The sequence below is a fragment of the Eleginops maclovinus genome, chromosome 15, assembly GCF_036324505.1.
Source record: "Eleginops maclovinus isolate JMC-PN-2008 ecotype Puerto Natales chromosome 15, JC_Emac_rtc_rv5, whole genome shotgun sequence".
In the NCBI taxonomy this organism is placed as follows: Eukaryota; Metazoa; Chordata; class Actinopteri; order Perciformes; family Eleginopidae; genus Eleginops; species Eleginops maclovinus.
In genome coordinates this window covers 18,981,876-19,007,270 of record NC_086363.1, presented here as the reverse complement: position 1 = coordinate 19,007,270, position 25,395 = coordinate 18,981,876, and the positions used below count along the sequence as shown (strand labels likewise).

Genomic DNA, 25,395 nt, shown 5'->3' with positions numbered 1-25,395 from the left:
TGAAGTGTACCTATGATGAAAATTACAGGCCTCTCTCAACTTTTTAAATGGGAGAACTTGCACAATTGGTGGCTGACTAAATACTTTTTTGCCCCACTGTAGCACTGCCCCCACAGGGTTGTGACCTTTTTTTAGCCGGGCAGTGTAAAACTAATCCAAAACTTAGACACAATTCTAATAACTGATATAGGCAAACTCTGACAATCATTTTTTAAATCAATCAGATTAGTATATAAATACGTTAGTATATAAATGCATCCAACACAAATGCTGGAAAAAACATATTTTATTAGCAAAGGAAAGTAAAGACAAAGGGTCTTAACTTCAGAATCCGGCTAATCCATAATCCCTTTCTCCCTTCCCTTCCAACGTCCTATTTTACTTAAGCATCCCGACCAATCACAGCTGGGCTCTCGGCTGTTGACACAGCGGCACTTGGGTCCAACTGATGTCGTCACCCATCATCAGAGGACTGTCCAGCCTTTAGGAGAGCAAGAAAGCAGGAGAGAAGGAGTTTTAGTTCATGAGTTGATTATGTGGGCTCAGAGGGCTAATCCAATCTGGATTAGGGTTGAATGGTTTCTCTTCAGGGAGGAGATGAGCTGGTGATGTAAAACCAGACACTGTGACTGCAGGTTTGAATAAGAAACACTTTTTGATTAAAGCAGAGTGACTGTTATGTTCTTCTTATCGCTGAAGTAAAGCCTTAAAGGGATATGAATCACAGATTTTAAAATAGTTATGATCTAAAGAAAGAAGAATTAAGGCTATGACCACTGACCTACAGTTCAACAAAACAATTAAGAGACTACTGCAAAAAGTATTTTTCCGTGGTTTCCCCTCATTTTTAAGCTTTGTTGTGGGTTACCATCCTCTCGATCAGTCTTTGCTGTTGAGTAAAGTTTTGCAACCCAATAGCATTGAGGCACAAAAAACCTGGTGATCATTCATCTTGATGATTGCTGAGGTGCATAATGGGCTTCAGGTCATTGAAATGTCCCCTCAACAACTGTACTGACTTGGGGTCAGAACAGCAGCTGGTGATTACTGTTCCAAACTGGCTCCTCAGGACATGGAGATTACATTCCCATCTCAATAAATTAAGTGTGAAAGCACTCATTAGACAAAAACCGAAGAACAAAACCAGACATAAAAAACATTTCATAAAACTAGGTTGATAGCCCAATACAACCAAAACACACACATAACATGCCAAGCATATTTATTGTTCCTTATGATCCCCCTCTTTGTTAAAGCTGATTGTTGATGTGTTGAGCCACCCTTCGCTTTTTTAGTGGCAATCATTTTTTCCTAAATAAACTGTGTGTTCAATATACTTTTCACACACCTAATGTCCTAGATCGAGTTTTAAACATAAGAATTTGAGCCAGAAGAATAATTGTGTATAGTATCTGTGTGCTGTTTTTATCCAGATACCCAAATAAAATATAGAAATTAGTGGCTTTTGCCAATTTTGAAGGTGGTTTGATATTGATGGTTCAATATAAAATATGTTGAGTTGACATCGCAAAGTCAGGGATAAAAGTCCTTCATCAATAAGAAGCGAACAACAGCCAGGCTGGGTTTTTGCAAAAGTCCAAAGGATTGGAATGTATCAGACTGGAGTAACATCATGTTCTCTGATAATTCAAATGTTCAGCTTTTGCCAGCTCTGAGAATAGAAGTTGCCTACAAGCCACAGTGCCTTGCACACACTGAAAAAGGTTTAGTGGAGGATACGTGATTATCTGGGGTGTTTTCAGCAAGGCTGGAATTGGGCAGATTATAAAGGCACATACAAGGTTATCCTGGAAGAAAGGTGTGGAGGCAGGACCACCAATTCAAGACACTGTCATGACTAACCCAATCTCCTGACCTGCAGCCTAAGAAAACCTCTGACATTTTTAATTAAATTTCACTTTATTATTGTATCTAGAAATGTACTATTTCACTTTTGTTTAAGTTCCATAGCTGTAGGAACCAGTTAACGTTACAATGCATGAATTGACATTGCCCCTGTGTGTTGTCATAGCTTTTTTTAAAGGTCCATTTAACAGTTTGGAGTCCTAGAGGTCTGTGGTATGAAGCAGTGGCCAGTTTTGAACAGTGGGCAAACCAGCTATCTTGAAAAGTGTTATGGTTACCACTCTTCTGCAATCTTTAAGTTGCAGAGCCTTTTCCGGGAGTCTATTTGATCAACGACGTAGCCAACCTTACCTCAAATTAACCACTGTTGGTGATTTAGTTACAATAATCACAATGATCTGTCCCTTTATCTGGTTCAAATGTTGTCCTACAAGAACCTTACACAAAGCTAATTCTGAGTATGTTATGTAATATGATCATCAGATTTGAAAAGTATCTAATAGCTTTCTCAAAGGGAAAGACACTTCCTTTTGTTGCTATGGACACTGCTGTATTTGAACTTTATTATGGACTGCAGTCAATATTTTGCTTGGATATGAAGTAGCTATTAAGACCAGCAAGGTTCACTTGGACCCACAATTTTGTGATATTACTTACATTTATTTGGTCGGAACAGTCCCCTTAGCCTGGGTAGCGGTTGAGGAGCTGCCATTGGAAAGCTCTGAATGGGAAGTTGGCCTCCGTTCTGATTGGGTGCGACGGTTAGAATTGTCTATCCCTCTTGTGGAAAACCGGCCTCGGGAGCTCTCTTCCCAGAGTTTGGGGAGTATAGTACCTCCAGATGTGATGCAGGTCTGTGAGTTTTGTGATTCTTTTTGTAGGAAGACTGAGCGGGCATCGCGGAAGGACACAGACGGAATGATGTCTTCAGTGTTGTTATCTGTGGCACGTGTCACTTCTACTGGAGAACTTGGGCGAGAGGTGGACTGAGGTCTAAAAGCAGGAGGCCTTGGAAATTTGTGGCACACAGAAGGACAAGATGGCGGTAGGCGCACTCTAGACACAGGTGGTGCTGTCACAGGCAGTCTGTAGGAGCTTATCTCGCCTTCATAGAGTTCAGTACTTTCACATCTGTTCCACGTTTCTGGTTGCTTATCTGCATCTTGTGCCCCCATAACAGCATCCCGTCTTGCAGCAAGGGCAGGCAAGATAGTGATCGCTCTTGACCTGGCGCTGACTCGGTTTGGCAGCACTTCCACATTCTGAATGGATGCCTTGAGGCGCTGGGACACTCCCGTCTTTTGGTTTATTATTGGGAGATTTAGAGACGAATCTTCCTGTGACCCTTCCTTATTTCCTAGTATGCCATCATCTCTCTGGAAGGAATTGTCCCACAAAACCTCTGGGGGCGGAGGTGGTAGGTTGTCCTCATCCAGGTCATCCTTGCTTTCAGGCCAGCTGTTGTTGTTATTGTTGCCATTGATGACAAACCCCCCATCATTACCATTTACCATGTCAGATGATTGAGGGATCCGAACTCTCCTGTGGCTCCTGATATGAGATGGGACATTTGCAAGGCTTTGCCCTGGTCTACCATCCACCCCTTGGCTAAAGGTATTTATCAACTTTCTGACCGATTGGTGCTTTGGTGGTTGGGGTGCTAACATTTTTGAGGAACCAGGTGATTGATTTGTTCTGAAAGGGCCTTTTTGTGCACCTGACGATCCACTTATTGAATGCCGTCTTTGTCCATTTTTATACAGGTTGTAATGAGGACCTGCTAACTCCTTCTTTCCTCGGAATTCAGCCATCTTTTTCATTTGTTGATCCAAGTTCCCCCGGCTGTTTTGTAGTTCCATCATAAAGTCTACACTCAAGATGGATGATGTGTATTCAGAAGCAGCCGCAGCAGTCAGAGGTCGTTTCCCTGCAGGCTGCCAATCCTTCATGTACTTTGCAAACGTGTAAAATAAAGCTTGACTGGGATCTGGTGGGGAAGAGTTTGATCTTTTCCTTTCAGGCCTATCACCTTCATCATCCTCAAACTCTTCATCCTCATCGTCCTCCTCGTCATCTTCACCATCTTCATTGTAGTCTTTAAGATTGGGTAAATTGCTGGGCAAAAAATCAAATGCACCTCGATTGTTGAATCCAGATCCACAACTTCCAGCTCCAGCACTCCCACGCTGCCGGTGGTACCTCTCAGACGTCAGACTCTCATTTTCTCCCCCAATCCCACTGTCCTCACTGTGCAGTGACAACTCCTCTGGGTTATACTTCCTCATGGCAGCTTCCTCCACTCGAGCCAGCACTTGAGACAACCTCTGCTCTGCTGCTTGCTTGGTCTGCAGCTTCCCAACCAGCAGTTTAGAGAGAGAAGTAAAATACTCTACCGCCTCCTCAAGGGTGGTGTCACCAAGAGCGTGGACTGAGCCCCCCACAAGCCTCATTTTCTCTGTTGAATGCTGGAGCAGTTGCTGTAACAGATCTGGAGGTGGGTTGGGGGGATTGCCTGTGTAATTTTTTGGTTTAGCTGGCATAACAGTGGGGCCCATCATCCCAGATTGCAAGGCCATGTTGTCCCCGTGCTCTTTCAACATGAGCTCCCCCTCCTCCGCCATTTCTTCTAGAGCCTGGTTGATCTCCTCGAAGCGCAACACCAAAGCGGACATCGGGGGCTGCAGGGATAGCTGTGTCTGCGCGGCCTGGTCCAGCAGGCCCAACAGGGTCTCATATTTGGAGATGTTCGGATTCAGAAAGGCATAGGCTGCCACGTGAGCCCTCACCATGTGTGGAGGGAAGTCAACCTTTGTCTGGACAAAAGACGTTTTTCTGTGCTTTTTAGTAGACCTTCTCCTGCCTTTATTCTTCTTTACTTTCTCTGTTGTTTTATATGTATCTGTTTGTACAACCTCCTCGACTATTCCCAGGGGCCTCACATTCACCTCTTTTTCTTTGATGTCCTCTATGTTTTGGGCAACCTCTGTGTCGCAGGCCAGCTGAGAACAATCAATCTCTTTTGTATGAGGTTCTTCAATGGGTAGAGGAAGTTCATTTTCTTTCTCGTCAGTTTTGAAACATTGACTCTTTTCCTCTGCAGGTCTAGAATCAACACCCTCCTTCTGTGCCTCATCTAGCAAATCTGGTTGAGGTCCAGAATTTCCTGTCTTAGAAAATAACTTTCCTTTGGATGGAGAGGAGCCCATTTTCACATTCAATTGTTGTTCAAGAAAAAAACGTAATATCTTTCTCTGAAGAAAATCAAGTCAGAGGAAAAAAGGGAAAGACAAAGTGTAATCCATAAATCAGCGTTTCGTTGAAGTCAAGGTCTTCTAGAATCCTCAGATAACGTCCATCTGTTGACAGTCAATCCTCCACCTGTTGCTTTGAATATATTTCCTCAGTTAGTTAATGCTTTTCTTCACAGTAGAAAAGTGCAGGAACTGAAACCTGTTGCGTGAACTGACTACCTACCGAGGCTTGTGCTGGTTAGGAGATGTGAGGATAAGACGGATTGGGGGGGGGGGGGGTTTTCTACTGCAGCATGCACAGATGGTCATTTTAAGTACATCAACACACACACTTGCACACACATGCATGGAAATGTAAGACTTTAAGCTCATCAGGTTAATCAGAGCCTACTGTCAGGTGATGTTTTTAGCCTCTTCCACTCTGCTGGTGGTAGTTCACATGCAACTGTTAGGTTCACTTGAGAGATAAACAACTCTGATGATTTCTTTCAGAAATGTGTCGCTTGTATAAATTATGTAACCTCATTGTAAATATGAAATATATTCAATCTTTTTTGGAGTTGTTTCTTTGCAATCATAATTATATCTCTCTCTCTCACAGACATACGGACACACTCCGAAACTCACTCCTTTCTGTCAGTCAGGTACAGCCACTGATTCTGTGGCAAGAGCATTAAGGTTTCTAAGGGAGATGAAGACAGGATCTACAGTAAGATAGCGATCGAGTAACTCGAGACACCAATCAGGTTTTGTTCCCCTCATAGTGACAGATCTTGTGAAAGCTCTTACACCCAAAGTAATGTATAACACCTGACTTATTTCATATAGCCACTCAAAACTTGACCTACTTCAGTGTTATCTTCAACAAAAACATTTTTAAGTATAGAAAATCTTGCCAAAAAAGCTTGATTTGGTTTTGTAGGATGGCTCAGGTGAGTACTTATATTTTTTAGTGGTCTTTCAAGAAATTAAGTTGGTTAATGATATGTTGTTTTTTATGAAGCGTTTGGAACTATTACTAATACTCTTCATAGAGCAAAAACAAATGTTCTATAATGGTTCAACCACACAATGGAAAGGACATATATATACGCAGACATCTTTGAGCAACAGTTCAAATCAATTTATGTATCTGTATAATGTATTATTATTATTATTATTATTATTATTATTATTATTATTATTATTAAAAAGAAAAAGCCATCCATTGTTAAAACAAATTGGAAAATGTTTAAATGCTTTAAAATGTGTACATCTGTGCACTGCCTATGAGTATTGAGAAAATAACATATTTAAAGAATTCTAGGCTTAGACCTATTAGAAATGGATCACGGAATAGCAGCTGAACATAGTCAGGGATGGCAAATCATGGAGTAAACCTCTTCAATCAAACACTTTGTAGACAGTAGAGGCCCAAAGAAACAGTCTAAGAAATGTTTGATTCAGTATCAACTCATTCAAATGTGCAGGGTATTTAGGGGGGTGTTGCAACAGTATTCTTGCTAGTAATGCAATGCTGTGTGTTGTAAAATACTTGTGAAGAAAGGCCATGACCTCTATGTACCCAGGGCCCCTGACTCTTCTGAACATAATCTGTAAGGCTGTGGTTTATTCTTGTCCCTGCCTATTTTCACAGACTCCAGACACTGAATGAGCCTGTGTTTGACCTTTTCTTGAAACAACTCTCTCAAAGCATTTCTGTAATCCTTGCCACCCACGCCCTGATGAACTGCAGGAACCAAACACGCTGTTAGCCAACAGAGCTTACGCTGCTGGAGGTCTGCTTCATTTGCTGTCTGCTTAGTAGACCTTGTTTAGCAATTTTGACTAAAGTCAGAGGGCAATATTTTACATAATTTGTCAAATATTTCCTTCTATAATGTGTGCAAATGTTCTCTTCTAATCTAATCATTGAATATAATCTCTTATGTACTTAAGCTTTACACAGAAAAAACCGAGACGTTGACTTTAGTGAAATGTATTATGTCAACACATTTCACATAACAGATCATTATATAATGCACACGTTTAAAATCAAAACCTGATCTGATTGAAATCCAGTGGAGGAAAGTAACTAAGTACATTGCCTCAAGTATTGTACTTAAGTACTTTATTTACTAAGGTATTTACTTTCAGTGCTGCCTTATACTTCTACATCATTACATCTCAGAGGCAAGCATTGTGCTTTTACTCCACTATTTAACACTCCCAGTAACTTTATACAACTAAAAACACATGATATGCAGCACTGTACTACTAATCCAACCAGTATTTCAAGTATTATATATTTGGTTCACATTCACAAACTATAATACTACTCACATGTATAAAATAGTATAAAATAATAACCTTAATAATATAATAGTGTGAAAAGATCCATTCTGCATAACAAGTTACTTTCTAGCTGAAGTATATTTAGCTGGTCATTCTTCTGCACTGTTATATTTTGATGCTGATACTTTTGTACTATTACTTAAATAAGATTTTGACATTTACTTGTAATGGAGTACTTCACGACAATAGTGTTTGTACTTTTTACTTAGGTAAAGGATCAGAGTTCTTCTACCAGCACAGTTGAAGAGGTACTATCTGCTCACTGGATTAACGGGAACTCCATAATTCTGCATTGCAACACACATTAGATCTCTGTTTTCATATCGACCAAAATGGCCACATTGTGACTTTGACTGTCAGCATTCCCAGAAGTTTTAAAGAATTTAATGTTGGCTTCTTATCAATGCTTACAAGGAAGTATCTGATTATTTTTGTTAAGGTTGACAGGAAGAAGATCGAGGGAAATATGCGCTGAACCGAGAAGAGAGCAACAATGAGAGAGAGAATAACACAACCACACAATACATCTGTAATGTCCAATACACTTCTTTTGGCAATTCCTACGTGCAATAAACATAACATCTTTTATTTGCAAGACATCATTTTTACAGAATCTCTAACCTTAATATGTTTTCTTACCTATAAATGCTGATTTTTGAGCCATTGACGAGTACTTATTCTTATTAAAAATAATAATTACAATATTTGTATTTATTTTATTTTTTAATGTTTGTTTACTACTTCATTATTGTGTGCCTTTTCATCTGCTATCTTACTTTTGCTGTAACTCTGTACCCTTCCCTGTTGCAGGATTAACAAAGGAATTCTGAGGAACCTGTTTTTTCTAATGTTCTCTAATAGGGAGGACAGTTGTTGTTGATCATGGCGTATGTCTGCGAGTTGGCACTATCGGCTGTAATAACTTTCAGGTGGATCAAAATTGATTTAATGGCTATGCTCCAGCTTTTTCTCTCAGGCTTGCACAACAGCTGTCACATAAACTGTGAAGCGGACCTTTCCTTTCAGGTCAAGTCAGGGATTTCACAGCTATTTATTGCTCTGTGGAGGAAGCAGTATTTACATATGATATACATGTGTACATTGAAAAAACTGAAACCTTGACCTCTAATTAAATGTATTATGTCAACAGATTTCACATAACTGTATTAGGTTAGTTCATATTAATATTAAGTTGAACCTGATATGTTTTATTTAAACTTAATATTACTGCTTTCATCATTGCTTTCAGCTATGTGAAATCTGCTGAAAAAAGACATTTAATTAAAGTCAACATTTGAGTTATTTCAGTGCAGCTGTGTTCTCGACAGTTCAAGCCCATGCAAGGATTGATTTTTAAATAGATAATTTTTGAACATAATAACTTTAATGTTTTAAATGAATGATAGTAGTGTCTTGTTCTTGAACTGAACGTACAATTAATACTAGACACTACTCTGTGCTCTATTCAACCTTTATTAATACACCGGAAACATACATACAGTACTATTCATGTCTGGTAGGAAGGCAAACTTCATGGAGCGAGACTATTATTTTTAGAAAATGTGGTCCACATGTCCATTATTCTTAAAGTTTTTTTTGCCTAGACGAACAACCCTTCAAAAGAAGGAAAATGATATTTCAGTCTTGATTCTTGAAGTTGCTTTTGAGTTCTTGACTTGTATTGAATTTAACGTTTCATACACAAAACCACACAACCAACAGTTTTATAAATGTAATAAAGGGTTTATTAAATGACCGACTACACAAAGCTATAATTGAAAAAGTCTGGATGTTGAGAAGCGAATGAATAAATGGAACACATACCGATTTTTCTATGCAATGCATAAAGTACAATTTGCAATATGTATGGAACTCATGCCATGGCAGGTGACCAATGGCATTCATCACTTCCTGCAACCTGATATCACCAAGATAAAAAAAAAAGCCTCAACGTATTCTCTCTCTTCTTCCTCTGGAGTCCCTTCCCTCCTCATCTTGATCCTCACAGCCTGTTGATGGCCGGCACCATTATCATACACACACTGAAGAAACAGAAACATTGACTTTAATTAAATATATTATGACAACACATGTCACATCACTGTATTAGGTTAGTTGAAAGCAATAATATTACATTTAAATAGGTTCTGCTTAATGTTAGTGCTTTCAACTAACCTTATACAGTGATGTGACATATGTTGACATAATATATTTAATTAAAGTCAACGTTTCTGTTTTTTCAGTGGACCTTATGATCTCACTTTGACTGTGAATCTGTGTTGAAACAAATCAACGTATGTATGGACCTCAAACATGTTGCACACAGGCAGGCCTCAAGCATGCAAACACACAGATCCAGAACTACACATACAAAGCCCCAGGCAGGCAGGCAGGCCGGCAGGCCGGCAGGCAGGCAGGCAGGCAGGCAGGCAGGCAGGCAGGCAGGCAGGCAGGCAGGCAGGCAGGCAGGCAGGCAGGCAGGCAGGCAGGCAGGCAGGCAGGCAGGCAGGCAGGCAGGCAGGCAGGCAGGCACACAAATAATAGTTTCTGTCCATATTAAATGTTTTATCAATAAAAGTTACTATAAATATTCATGATAAGAAGACGTGTCCATGGTAATTCGCAATAGATAATGTGTTTTCAGTTATTGGTTGTATTTTTGTGTGTGGTCCATGGCCACCTCCCCAGGCCAATCTGATGGCCCTGCACTGTGAGTGGTCATCTCAGCGAGTCAGCCAACATCCCTGCTGGATTACTTTGGGAAATGAACGGGTGTTTTTGAATATTTAATGTCATTCTTTTCTGTCAGTATTGCAAACTGTTGGGAGTTTGAACAAATGTTGAAATGAATTGATTGTCGAAAAAGACAAATAAATCATTACATGTGCATGTTTACTTAACTAAATCTGTGTAGATATAGAAAAGATTAAATAGTTATGTATGTACATTTATTCAAATTAAACCGAACAAAGTCTTTGTGCAGAGATTTAGTAGATACTTTATTGATGCCGAGGGAAATTCAAGGTCTCCAGTAGCTTATAGACAACACACACAACATAGACACACAACATTTAAAAAACGTCCAAGGAATATGCAAAGGTTCATATGATATGCAATGTTCAGAGATAAAGTCCCATCATAACAGGTTGTTGTCCTGATGGACAGCAGCCTCAGAGAGGGTTTCAAGTCGTCAACAAGTTTTTAAAAATCATTTAAAATTTAATATGAATTGTAGTTGGATACAATACAAACAAATCCTCCATGGTTGTCTGTATAATAAGATTTTACTATATATGGATTGACAGCACATTACATTTACAAAGCATTCCCATTCAAAAGGGAAGCAGGTTTATTACAATATCAGTGCAGTACATAGCAAACCTTCCTGGAATTAGTTTTAATAGGATATGCTCCTCTTACGCGCCATTTTCCGTTTTTTGATTAGTGTAGTATTGGAAGATATGCTCAGTGTCCCTGAGCTACACAACTTAGGTGATGTACTTGGTATGATAAAGCTGTCACTCTTTTCTAAGGGTATATTCATTCTAGGGATACCTATGTCTATCTCGGTCACTTCATCAAGATTTGGACTGGAGATGGCTCGCCATTTGTTCAGAATCCTCTCCATTGTTTCCGTATTTGACTTCCAAAGCACTTGGTAGCAACTGGGTGAAAAATGGCAAAAGATGATGCCATAGCTGGATACTAGAATGGCTGAAGCCTGCACAGGAGTGCCTCGCTCAATGTTGGTGATATAGACTGGAATGAAACACACCCATACAAACAAGTACATCAACATGCTGAAGATTATGTTGCCTGTCTCACTGAACTCTTGGGGAACCTTCCTGCCTTTGAAGGCCAAGAGAAAGCCAACCAATGCTAGTAGAGCTATGTAGCCCAACATAATAGCAAAACCTATGAAGTGCTTTCCCTCCCTACACTGGATTACTATCTCCATGCTTTGTGGGGATGGAGGTGTGTCATCAATTTTAGGAGAATCAAAGATCATCCATAGCAGACAGATGACCCCCTGTATAGAGGTTATGACAATGACGATCACAAGTGGCTTGTAGAGTTTATGTAGTCGCCTGCTTGTCAGCTGACCGAAGGGAAGGAAAGCCAGGAAGGTACGAAAGGCCTTGACGAGGACGCAAGACACACACAGGGTGAAGCCCATGGCGTACATTACCTGGCGGGCCCGGCAGAGATGTACATTGGGCTTCCCGATGAAACATATCACACTCGCAAAGCTCACTGACAGACCGGCCATCATCAAGCATGACAGTCTCACCTCTGCTCTCTTCATTGGTGGGGAGTTTCTGTTCACCAGAAAGATAATGAAGGTTACCAACAAGAGCAAGATGCCAAAGGCTGCGGCTGCCATCAGAATGATGGGATGAGCATGCTTCCATCGCAAGAAGGACTCGGTTCTTGGCTGGCACTGAGTCGCACCCTTGGGAGACCAAGTTCCATTGGGACAATTTTGGCAGCTATTCAGATCTGTAAGAGATCAGTATCAGGATCAGGATCAGGATCAGGATCAGGATCAGGATCAGGATCAGGATCAGAGGAGGCAGCATGAATCAAATCTATACTACCATATGGGTACGGCCAAAACACCACCTGTCAGTCCCCAGTGTCTGCATCTGGTTTATATTTGGAAGTTAAATTAAACATAAATCAGTATCAGTTTCAATCAGGCATACCCCAGTCATCCGCGTAGGTCCCCTCTACACATAGGGTGCAATTGTGACAGCAGGATGCGTTCAGGATCTTCTTAGCGGAGCCAGGAGCACAGCGCTCTGAGCATCTAGACTTAGGGATCTGAGAGAGAAAAGCAAGAGAACAAGAGTAACTTTAATTGATCAGGTTGTAGAGATGGCCAACTTGTGTCTCAAGGCATTGTTTCAAAATCATGGGAGTTTTTTAAATATACAAAAAAACAACATTGGTTGTTTTAACAAAGGACAATCTCCATTCCTATATTGGATATTCATGATCACGGCCCAATCACACTAAACAAACTTAAAATAAAACAGTGTCTTAATGTCTGCTTAGAGTGTCAGGGTCTTTGAAGGTCCATTGCACATGAAACAAACTAGGCCATGCAAGGTGTCTCTCCATCACATCAAAATACAAAACTATATAAAACTATAAATATTTGTTTGAAAATGGCAACTATCAAAGCCTGGAAAAAATGCCTGCAAACATGGCTTGGTCCAGATAATGCAAAGCAAGATTAGAGGGTGAGTGAGGTCATTTGAGCTTAAACCTAGAGTTTTCTTGTTAGGAAGGTGGTTCTCTTTTAACCTGGCTGGATTGCAATGGAAAATGCTTTAGACCAGATTATGTCAAAATGTGCAGGTAGCATACAGTATACAGTATTTACATGTAATTTAGTTATTCATCAGTACACGCTTACTTGCATACAAAATAAAGGATTTCAGCTTTACTAATACTCTGCCAGAGTCATATTTATACTTAGTCATTGGTGGGTGTCAATCGATACATTTTTTATGGTAGAAGAGTCAAAAGTTTAACCAAATGCCCCCTTCAACCAGAACGTGCACAGTGCATTAGGGACAAAAAGCCCGGGTTAACCACTAAAGAAGAATGTTTGAGGAAATTATTACCTCTGATTATGGTTTTGGGCTTTGTCTACCCAGATTAAGCAAAGAGACCCTGGCTCTGTCAGACTTGATTCATATTCCCCCCTCAGGCTACACTGAAAAAACTGAATCGTTGACTTTAATTAAAACTATTATGTTAACACATTTCCCACAACTGTACTCTATAACTGTAAAGTTGAATTCACCCTAAATATCATTCATTTAAAACAATAAAGTTATTACATTAAAAAATTATAATTCAAAACTCAATGCTTGGGCTTAAACTGTGGAGAACACAGCTGCACACACTGAAGAAACGGACACTTTGACTTTAATGAAATGTATTATCTCAACAGATTACACATAACTGCATTAGGTTAGTTGTAAACAATAATATTAAGGTTAATACAAATTGTGGAGGTTCATCTTATAATATTGCTTTCAACACAATACAGTTATGTGATGTTTGTTGACATACATTTAATTAAGTCAACATTTCAGTTTATTCAGCGTACATTCCTGCTGCCTCAATAACTCTTTTCAATAACTCTCTCCTTTGCACATCTTATAGTCCCAACTATTAGTCATAGCAATGATAAATAGCAATGTAATACATTCTGCACAATCTCTTCTCAAAAGGAATTCATAGTGTTGCTCGTATAAAAATAAGTCTTTGGAGAAAAAAAAGATCAATTGAGCTAGAGTTTTAAACTAAACTAGTTTCACAGCTCCATCACTATGTGCCCGATCACTATGTTGGACTGCAGTTTAGAGCTTAAGGCTGGTAAAGTCTTCAATGACCCCCTGACCTTTTCTTTCTTAATTACTGTCTTGGGTAAGGACACAGAGAGTGAGCAACCTGACTATGGCAGCAATCTAACCTTTGCTCTGTGAGAAGGCTGTTGACTTACCGTGGTGTTTGCTGTTGAAAACCAACTGAAACTTTTTACATCCACTTCTATTGTTTTATTAGGGACATTGTAGTTCCCAATTTCTAGGAATCTTCTGTGGTCTCCATCCTTTTCCCATATGATCAGATTATAATAATGTTCAAAATCCCCATTTTTGTCGAAAAAGAAACTGCTGTTTTCAAACTCAAACCGAACTTTCTTCAGTTCTTCAAGAAGCTGCAAAAGTAAAGGGTGGAATGAATGTCAGTTATAATTGTCCTTTTTCAGAGACCAATCACAGTAGCATGCCCTTACCATACAATTAAGAGGATCTACACATTTAAATCAAAATCTGTTCTTATCTGAAGATAAAATACATTCTTACCTTCCATGGTGGGAAGTTGATTTCTCCCAGGCATGAAGAGCCGTTGCACTTTAGTAGCTTTTTGAGGGCATTTGCTGTGGCCCACACAGCAAGTCTGTGAAGTAAGGCATCACTTGTATCCACAGCTGTTACAAGATAGTCATCATTTTGCTCTTGGGGATCCGTGAAAGTGCATGCATTTTTAGCTTTCATTTTCAGTTCATCAGGACTGGGACAATAGGATGGAGGTTTGTCTGAGAAACATTCTGGGGAGCAGTTAAATCTCAGGTTCTTGTATTCTTCAATGAAGTGGTTGTACCCTCCTGGAGTTACTGTTAGATTTGTGAGAAATGTATCAAAGGATTCATTCTTGCCTGTAGCAAATGTAAAGCCCAAGATGTCTCCAACCTTGTTGATCCCTTCCATTTGAGCAAGAGACCTGCTCCTGGACCAGGCATCGCTGGCTATCCAGGTCCTTGATGTATTGGTCCTGATCATTTCCTTAAAGAGGGCCTCCACCAGCTGTGAATTGAGGATCAGCAGCACCACTCGGGCCGTGGAGGAGCGGATGCGCTCGGCGACTTGCTTGATGCGTTGCAACCTTTTTGAATCATCGAGGTGTTCAGGAAATATCTCCTTGTAGTCCAAGCACACACTGTTTTCCTCGGCATCCTTGAGGAAGCTCTGGAAAGCTGCACTGCCGTATTCACCATCCCCGTACACAACCCCGACCCAGTTCCAGCCAAAACGATGCATCATTTTGCCCACTGCTTTGGTCTGATGCCTATCACTGGGAATAGTGCGCAAAAAAACTGGGTAACGCAGCTTATTACTCAGGTCCTGTGCAGAGGATGTGCTGCTCAGCTGATAATAAAACAAATGGAATATCTTTAAATACAGAAATGAATTAATCATTAACAATTTGTTGAATTTAAACCACCAAAAGTCCCCTTATATCCCCAAATGTAACCCAGCATATTATGTTTCAATTAAACAACTAAAGAAAGGACTACATATTTAAATAAGAAATATCACACTATTTAATCTTTTGCAACTCTGGGACAAGAATTTCCTTTGGGCAAATAATGTTTTACTTATCTTATTTGTTATAGTGAAACAAACTTTAATAATTATAATAAAACATGTTGAAGGCCTCACCAGCAGTAAGATGACAACATCTTAGTGGGAGTGGGAATTTGTTTCCAGTGTGTGCATAACCTAGCTTAGCAAAATGACTGCAAGTATGGGCAAACAGCTAACCTCTAACAATATTCTCATGCATTACAAACTGCAACAAATTTGATCTAGGAACAGATAAACATAAAACAAAGTGCTGCATGGGCCCAGCTTTTGAACAGTAAACACAATATCTACATGGGTTCATATGAGAGCTATTCAGTTTGATAGAGCTAGGATCAGTACTTGACACATAGACTTGAAATAGAAGTAGATCAGATGAGGGCTGACAAAGCTTTCCCTGCTGGCTGAATGAATCAGAACATTTATATATTTAAATTGTAATTAATATTACAACAGTCTATTAACGTCATTTTAATGCCAATGCCATCCTCAGTTGTGCAACAACAGTGCAGCTCATAGAAATTAAAGCAATCATCCAATCAGATGTGCTGCTGTCCGGTGAAAAAAGTAACCTAAGGCAGAGCCTCAGCTGCCTTCAGAATATTAAGTGAATTGATTCTACTGTTGGAACAATTTAGACCGATGATTATGATAGTCATATTCTTTGCTAAAAGAGGTTAAACTGTCTATAGCCAACTATCTGCTGGCTATAGACAGTTTAACCTCTTTTAGCAAAGTATTAATCCAATTCAAATTCTGATATTTATTTCAAATTTCTTTCATCCCATTTAGAATTTGTTATGAAGGACTTTCGACTTAACCCTTAGTTTTGAAATTATGAGCAGCCTTTTAGGTTACATTTTCTATGTGTGTTAATTAGTTATTGATTATTTGGATATTTTCAGCTGGTATGAGTCATTTAGTGCGGTTAGCTGGGCCTCTGAGTGTGTGTGTGTGTGTGTGTGTGTGTGTGTGTGTGTGTGTGTGTGTGTGTGTGTGTGTGTGTTCATTTGTTGTTACCAAGGAAGCCTGTTGAATCCTGGTTTATTTGTGCTTTACTGCATTTTTCTCTGCTTGGTGGTTGTATATGAGTAAAATGGATTGCATATAACAGAACATTTTGTTTAAAACTTGTTGTGAATTTTGGAAATAATTACATCAAGTCAATCATGGAGACAAGATTCAGCACGGCAGCGGCCCAATTAAGGCGGGTTATATGCGAAGTCAAATGTATTTCTGACAACAAAGTTAATGCCCACAATTAATTATTGTAATTAATTCAAATTGTTAATGTAGCAGCAAAGGGCATTAGACACCGTCAGAAGTTTGATTAGAGCTGAATAGGTGATTATAGAGGGGAAAATAAATGTACTTGTATACTGAATACCTAACAATTAAATATTGCTGTTCAGACGACAGTGTAACTTACTTGAGGGATCATGTACACACTCAGCAGTCGGGCCACAGCAACGGACACCTCAGACAACAAAGCTCCTAAAATAATCTTCACTCTGGGCCTGAAATCTGAGTAGTCACAGTCCACATTTAGAGACTTGTTGACAGCGAGCATGTACTCCACATTCTGCAACGCCGTGCTGGCAAAGGAGCATGTGTCGCACATCATGTATCCAAGACGCACTCCTGGGAGGAAGCCAGATGCATTTATCTCATCGATCTCATGGATCACAGCCAAGGACCTCATAAATGACGACAGATGAAAACTGAAAATGTACAGTGCAGAAAAACATTAAGAAATCTGTGCTTAAAGAACTGTGGCAAACAAGCAGCCGTATACACCTTTCAATAACTATATATCTGTAAAGACATTTTGATTAGATATGTTTCTGTTTTACGAAGGACCCTTTGAAAGAGCTTGTTGGGGAAACCTTCAGCCAGAGGTGTGAAGTAACTAAGTACATTTACTCAAGTACTGTACTTTTTTGAGGTACTTCATTCTTTATACTTCTACTCCACCACATTTAAACGGGAAATTATGTAATTTTACTCACTACATTTATTAAACAGCTTCAGCTTAACAAACTGAATCTTTAAAAATGAACTAATGGACTAACTCCTTGAGTCACAAAAGAGTCCAATCATTTAAATATTTTATAAAAAGTCAATCAGAACTTTGTCTGTCTACAACAAACTGAAAAAACTGAAACATTGACTTTTATTAAATTTAAACTTGAAAGGAGGATAGTTGAAAGCAATGATATTAAGTTGAACCATATACTTTTTATATCAACTAGATAATATTGCTTTCAACTAACCTAATACAGTTATGGGAAATGTGTTGACATAATACATTTTATTAAAGTCAACTTTCCAGTTTTTAGAGATCGTTGTACGTTTTGAAGATAAGATAAGATACATAAGATTTAATATTCTGAATATAAGTTTTTCTCATTTGTTATTTTTAATTTGTTTTGTCTGGGAATCTTTTGTAAAATAGATTATTAGACTCTTAATGTTTAAATAGAGGTCAAATAAAGATTATATAAATTAAAGTTTCGAAGTATACGAAGACATAAATATTCAATGAGATTTAGGTGGTACATTTTAGTGAAAATCTCACAAATTGCAATTCTCTGAGAGTCATACATTTTAAAGAAAAAACTCAAACCCTCTTAAATTAAAGTCGTGCATTTAGGAGAGAAAAAATAATACCTTTCTAAGCAACACATTGTTTCACTCACCTGCAGATTTGTGACTTTGATCTCAATTTAAACAAAAATTCTAGCTGTAGCTCTAGTATGACTCTTAACTCTATGAATAATTTAAATGATTTTTTGCATATGTGGGTGATTCTTTTCTCCAGTCTATCTCCAGTGGAAATGGAAAAACATGTCCTCATAGAAATTAATAACACAACAAGCCCACATATTTAAAAGGGAAGGTATCTTTTCCGAATAGCATCTACAAACACATGTGTTTTTATACTCACTTTGAGCAGTGGTAGCTTGCAGGTGTAATCCTTTTATGCAGAGCCGCCACTTTATTGTGGCACGGCATCAATATACCAATCACAACATCTCCAGCAGCCTGCGCTCGACACATGGAATGAGCAAAGTCACATTCCCCCACACAGGCCGGGATGCTGCTCAGTGTTATCAGGGCCGAGAGGAAACAGTACGTCTGCATGTTGATACCCTGAGTGGAAAGGTCTTTCTGGGATGTGTAGGAAACACTTGTCTCTCAAAAGGCACTTGGTAGGTGTCAGAATCTTAACGTACAAGAAACCTGTTGTAAAGAGGAACTGAAAACAAATATTTCAATGTTATCTTCAGACACTCCCTCATTTACCGGTACAGGGAAGCAAAGTGAACAATAAAATATGTAGCTGGTAAAACAATGCAGAGTGTCTCTGTTGGGTAGAACAATGCAGAGTGTCTCTGTTGTTCCTGAAGGTGCGTGTAGAGGCCCTTCTATAGTCTTTCAAAAAAATATACTGCTACTTTGTTTGTTTGTTTTTACCATGGTGTACAGTACTTATCTGTTATTTGTGTGGTTTTGTACTTATTGTGTTTTAACTATTAATAACGTGTACCTATTTTTTTATATGATATGTAAGTTTACTCTTTTCAATAAACTGCACTCTAGCTGTTGTAATACCGTAAATGTCCTCATTGCGGGACAAATAAAGGAATTCCTATTCTGATGGTTATTTTGCATTTACAGCCCTTTAAATCATTCGGCAAAGACCATTGTACCCCAAACATATTGAATTTTACATGGTGGGTTTATAAAGCATTGTTGACCATAGACACCCGGGTGTTATTAGCATGAGTGTTATTTTAAAAATGAAACAAAAAGTAAAATAAAAAGCGATGTTCTGTCAATCAAGTTGCTTACAATTACTTACACCCGGGTGGAAATAGCATTGTTGACCATAGATTGGCGCATTTTGCAGGCGCCAATTATGAAACCCCCAAAATATATTTCTTTTCTCCAGACCAAACAACTGTAAAACAAATCTCCGTCTTTTAAGGATGCTAAGGCACTCAAACATGCCATTCATTTGATAATTTCTAGGATTTCAATAGGTCTTCGCTCCGACTTAGTTGAGCTCAGGCCCTAATAAAAGCTACCTGGAGAGGGATTCATGTTGAGTGCTGAAACTGGGACAATGAATGGCTCTGTAATTCAGGAGGATCAGGATGGACATTTATCAGGACAATGATGCCCTCTGCTGGCATTTGCACCCAAACATGTCCATGACTACAGGTGCATATCAATAACTTACAATTTAGTGGAAAAGTTCATGTGTTTCATTGTCAATTAAAAAAATTAAACTCATATATTGTATGGATTCATTACACACAAAGTGAAATATTTCAAGCCTTTATTTGTCTTAATCTTGATGACTACGGCTTACAGCTAATGAAAACCCCAAAATGTGTATCTCAGAAAATTAGAATATTACATAAGACCAATAAAAAAACTTTTTTTAAACCAGAAATGTTGTCCTTCTGAAAAGAATGCTCATATGTATGCACTCAGCACTTAGTTGGGCCTCCTTTTGCATGAATTACTGCATCAATGCGACTTGGCATGGAGGCGATTAGCCTGTGGCACTGCTGAGGTGTTCTGGAAGCCCAGGTTGCTTTGATAGCGGCCTTCAGCTTGTCTGCATTTTTGGGTCTTGTGTCTCTCATCTTCCTCTTGATAATACCCCATAGATTCTCTATAGGGTTCAGGTCAGGCAAGTTTGCCGGCCAATCAAGCACAGTAATTCCGTGGTCATTAAACCAGGTGTTAGTACTTTTGGCCGTGTGGGCAGGTACCAAGTCCTGCTGGAAGTAAAACCAGCATCTCCATAAAGCTTGTCAGAAGAAGGAAGCATGAAGTGCTCTAAATCTTCCTGGTAGACGGCTGCATTGACTTTGGACTTGAGAAAACACAGTGGACCAACACCAGCAGAGGACATTGCTCCCCAAATCATCACTGACTGTGGAAACTTCACACTGGACTTCAAGCAATGTGGATTCTGACAATAAAGAGGGTTTCATTCTACTTCTGTTCTTTTTCTCCTTAGCCCAGGTAAGACGCTTCTGACGTTGTCTCTGGTTCAGGAGTGGCTTGATTTTAGTCTTGATTGATGAGTCAGATTTTCATGGAAATAAGTTACTCCAACTTTTGGAGTGATTGAGTTGTATAAACTTACTTCTTTTATTAAGTTGTGCTGTTGGTTTCACAAGAGTGTGTGCCAAAAGATTGTTTAATATAATTTAATATGGTAAACATATTCAGGCTAAACATAAAGTTAAGGTGTATCAGACACAGGTTTAATGTTTTTGTTATATTAATGTTATTGCCCACCTATTAGCACTTAGCTAATAGGTGGGCAACAGGGCAGGAGCTCAAGCCCCCTTTGAGGTCTCAGTGCAGCATAGGATAGGCTTCAGTGAAAGACTCATTCCACCAATATGCACCACAGAGTGCCACAGGAAGGCTTCCTGCCTGTTGCCATCAAACAGGAAGTCCTTCTCGCCTGTGGCCATTAGACTGTTTAACTTTAATCAGGCACTTTATACATCCATACAATACACTGGACTGACCATCAGCAGCAAACACCTTCAGCTATTCAATAATATTATATTATTAACACTAATTCCTTATAATTGTATAGATTGTAATATACATGTTATAAATAATTACAATATTTCTTTGAACTTATGTTAATTACAATGTTTGTATTATTTTTTTATCTTTTATTGGACATTATACTTTAACTTCATACGTTTATATAAATATATATTTTAATTTTCAGCGCCCCCCAATGATGGATGCGCCCTTAGCATTTGCCTATACTGCCTATGCCCAGGGCCGGCCCTGCTCTGGGTTACTGTCAGCTTCTGTTACTGGTACAGTGAATAAGCTAACAAAAACCTAACCAAACATACCTTAAGCAAAAGAACTGAACCAAACCTGAGGAAGAGGAGACTGATATGTGTGAACAAGATGAACAAGATAGCAAGATAGCAAGATAGCAAGATAGCAAGATAAACAAGATAAACAAGATAAACAAGATAAACAAGATAAACAAGATAAACAAGTCAAACTGCTATCCTGAGTTTAATGTTTGGACTATTTGATTTGGTTGTTATTTCCTGCACTGTGTTGGGATATGTTGCAGTGAGCTAACATTTGACTCCTTCAATTAAATTGTTAATCAGAGTTCCTAAATAATACTCTATTATATTTTATCGGACTATTTTATGAAACACATTTACAACGATCATCTTAAAAAGACATAACAAACGCTACATTTTTAAACAACAGCTAAAGACACATCATCTAGCTTCTAGTCTTTACTATTTATTTATTTGTATATTGTTTTATTTAATTTATGTGTTTTATATTATTTATTCAACAGTTTTATAAGCAACACTTCCTTTAAACTTTAATAAAATGATTATTTAAGTTTTTATTTTATTATATATTTTACATGTTTTTATATATTATTGTAGGTATTCATTGTGTCTTATGTCTTCCTTTATTTTTCCAAAGGGGGATCATTATTTATTTAATTGTATTTTTATTGTCATACCTTTTACCTCCTTGGGTCTGTTAAACTGTATATCAAGATGTTGTGCTGCGTGTTTCCAAAAAGGTCACACCATCTGATCCGAGGTGAATTTTTCCGAGTTTCAATTTGTCTCGTGGGGCCAAATTTGTTAAAGCACTTTGAGCTGCACCGGTTGTATGAAATGTGCTGTATAAATAAATAAAGCTTTACCATCTAACCATCTTCTCCAAATTATAAAGCAACATAGTTTACTTCCTGTCAGTGTTCTGTTTTGTCAGGCTTTTTTTAGATTTCTGTTTCTTAGATTTATGCTCCCAGCGCAGTTGAATAAAGACTATTTGTCACAGATACATCTAAGATAATATTTACATATATCTTCTTTCTTTTTTTTGGCTCCTGGATTGAAAAGATAGGATGTGTGGTGAAATTGATAATATAGTTTACAAGGCAGACTCAGCATCCATGACTTGGGGGGTAAATTGAAAACATGTCTGGTATTACTGTGGATATAGTGAATTATAAAGGGAAATTTTAGGGGCCAGATTTATTACTCTGGCCTCATCTCACAATTAAAGTTTTTTTATGAAACTACTTCAGTTCTTATGGTGCACCAAAATACATTTCAGTCAATTGAGTTACAACAAAGTATTCCTTATTCACTGACAACTAAACATGCATAAAGAGTAGGAGCAATGGGGAGGTCACCCTGTCCTTGCCTACTAGACAGTGGGTGGGGTAGAAAGCTCCAGAAGAGACACTGGACCTTGAGATAAGATATATTTTGCAAACTCTTATGCCAAAAACAAATATCCCTACTAAACAGTGCATGTTGGGCATGGTGTGTTTCTTACTCGCGAGACGTAGTTAGGTGATAAGGAGCAGCAGATAAACATGTGTTCAATGACATTTATGAGGTCAAGAAAGACACAATAAGATCACTTGGATTCCTATTTATTAAAAAAAAGCAGTCATCCAAACAGTTTATAAGACACATGTCTTTTTTCAAATGATCTATAAGATCCCATTGCTGTTTAAATAAATTAAAACCAACAGTACCTGTAGACTGTGTTCAGTGTTGGTCTGCTCAGTGGCTTCAGTAGCAGTAGTATTTGCAGCTAACACTTCATAATGAGGTTAGAATGCATAATAATGCCTGGATCAGTGTAAAAGGAATATGGCTGTTTGTTTCCTGGTTTCCCACAGTCAACCTCAATCAGTGGGTAAAAGTCCTTTTTTAGATAACATTCATTTAATTGCCCCCTTTTAGTGTAATCTTTCCAGCCATATAATGACTGCTTCATGCACATACAGGCAGGGTGAAAAGTAACTAGATTTACTCATGTACTGTACTTACCAATTTTGAGGTACTTGTACTTTGAGTTGAGTATTTCAATTGCTACTTTTTACTTATTCAGAGGTATATTGTGTACTTTTACTCCACTACATTTAATTAATACCTTAAGTTACATATTTTGATATATAATTATTTCAATTATATTCAACACTTTAATATGAGTATAGTTAAACCTGGAGTAAATCCAGCAGCTACCCTGCAGCATACAAAGCCATTAAAACTAGCTGCACCTTTACCAGCTCTGAGAACACTTTAATGATCAATAATTATAAAACATATCAGAGGTATTATTCTGAAATGGACCAATCTAACAATGACTACTTTTACTGTTGCTACTTTAAGTACATTTTGATGAGAATACTTTTCTACTTGAATAACATTTTGAAGGAGGCTTTTTGCTTGTAACAGAATTTCGACACTTTGATATTTTTACTTAAGTACAAGATCTGAGTCACTGCAGGCTTCAAACATACACTCTCACGCATCATGCTATAGAACAGTGAAGGAGCATGCATCATGTCACACTGATGCTACATATCCCTCTTGTTGTCCAACTGGCCCTCAGGCAGGCCCGGGGGTTTGAGGGAGGACGGGATGGGTAGCTGGTGCAGGCTGTCCGGGAATGTGGACGGGCTGAGCTGCCTCAGAATAGTCTGCATGGCGGTGAGCAGCAGCGGTGCCGGGCTTCTTCCGGACAGATAGCCGAGTGTCTCCTCCCCCAGAACCTCGCTCCATCGTTCCGCCTCTCTGCTCAGAGCCCCCTGCATCTTAAAGTGCACCTTTGGTATGAACATGAGCAGGTTGTCCAGACACTGCCTCCCCTCCCCGCAGCTCGCCTCCTTACCCTCCCTGAGTTTCTCCAGAATGACATCCAGCGGGGTCAGGCCGTTGTGGTCCGGGGCTTGAGGGGCCGCTCCGTTCCCCAGCAGCATGATGACCGCCTCCGGCCGCAGGAGCTCGCAGGCCAGATGTAAAGGGGTCCTACCGTCCTCCATGTGAAAACACCCGTCTCTGTCTGTGTAGGCTGTAGCGCTGGGTATCCGGTGTGTCTCCTGTAAGATGAGGCCGAGAATGTAGCGCCTGTCGTAGCGGACAGCCATGGCCAGGTGCGGGGCAGAGGACGGACAGCAGCAGAAGCGCTCCCCGGGCTTAGCTAGCGCTTGGTCAGTGTACCGGCTGAGCAGGTATTTGGCGTACGCCTGGTGGTCGTGAACTATAGCGTATAGCAACGCCTCCGAAGTGGTATAAGTCCTCTGGCTGGCGTCCTCCTGGTAAAAGGTCTGCATCGTCCGTATTTCTTCCAGCATCCACACCGGCTTCAGGTCCCGCACAGCCCGGTAGAAGAGCAGCGAGAAGGACTTGCAGTTCTTCCCGGGGCTCTGAGCCGCCGAGGTGACAGTTACAGAGGCCATGGCGACCCGGGTAACATATGTCCTCAACGGGTTAGCCAGCAGACAGCGTCCTTCTTCGCTCTGGAGCCATTCAAGAGCTTTGAGTTCCAGGAACAGAACACACACTCATAACATGTTTACTGACATAGCACTGACTGAGGACACGCCTGCAGAGATGTCCTGAAGTCATTTCACTCACAATGAGACACACACATTCCTGCACGCTCCTGCCAACAGCTGCGGGATCCCTCTCTGCAGTACTGAGCTAGTACGCATGCGCAGACTGTAGTAAAGTCGAAAGAGTTTGAAACTTTATTGACAACTGTGTTCAAAATATTTCCTGAAGGGTAAACTGCAGACTCTACACAATATGTTACAAATGGTAAGGATTATATCCTACTGTATAGCGGGAGCTTTGGTTAAGGTTAATTCATGCCATGTTATTATTATTATTATTATTATTATTATTATTATTATTATTATTATTATTATTATTATTATTATTATTATTATTATTATTATTTTTATAATTATTTTGGCTTCTAATTGTTCGTCAAATAAAACAGGTTTTGAGTTAGATATTATTCCCCGTTTTATAAATGTCACCCATTTTAATTGAAAACTATTTTCATCTGAGAGTGAGGCGGTCTTAAATTCAAGTTCAAAGTTTTATTGGTCACATGTTTGCAAAAAGAACATTTTACATACAGTGAAATTAAAGGGG

General features: G+C 39.2%; 3 protein-coding genes across 3 annotated transcripts; all 3 read right to left on the bottom strand.

The window, feature by feature from the left end:
- Positions 1-254: 254 nt before the first annotated feature.
- On the bottom strand, positions 255-5,327 carry pcare2 (photoreceptor cilium actin regulator 2). The gene is made up of 2 exons (XM_063902415.1): positions 2,524-5,327; positions 255-481 (listed from the first exon to the last, which is right to left on the bottom strand). The coding sequence occupies exon 1, from the start codon at positions 5,070-5,072 to the stop codon at positions 2,526-2,528; it is 2,547 nt and encodes an 848-aa protein (XP_063758485.1). The 5' UTR covers positions 5,073-5,327; the 3' UTR covers positions 255-481; positions 2,524-2,525.
- A 5,098-nt stretch (positions 5,328-10,425) lies between these two features.
- LOC134877365 (G-protein coupled receptor family C group 6 member A) lies at positions 10,426-18,612 on the bottom strand. The gene is made up of 6 exons (XM_063902865.1): positions 18,342-18,612; positions 16,824-17,115; positions 14,336-15,178; positions 13,972-14,187; positions 12,158-12,275; positions 10,426-11,951 (listed from the first exon to the last, which is right to left on the bottom strand). The coding sequence occupies exons 1-6, from the start codon at positions 18,536-18,538 to the stop codon at positions 10,849-10,851; spliced, it is 2,769 nt and encodes a 922-aa protein (XP_063758935.1). The 5' UTR covers positions 18,539-18,612; the 3' UTR covers positions 10,426-10,848.
- Positions 18,613-22,861: 4,249 nt separating this feature from the next.
- On the bottom strand, positions 22,862-24,909 carry zgc:112001 (uncharacterized protein LOC550384 homolog). The gene has a single exon (XM_063901418.1). The coding sequence runs from the start codon at positions 24,690-24,692 to the stop codon at positions 23,811-23,813; it is 882 nt and encodes a 293-aa protein (XP_063757488.1). The 5' UTR covers positions 24,693-24,909; the 3' UTR covers positions 22,862-23,810.
- Positions 24,910-25,395: the final 486 nt, after the last annotated feature.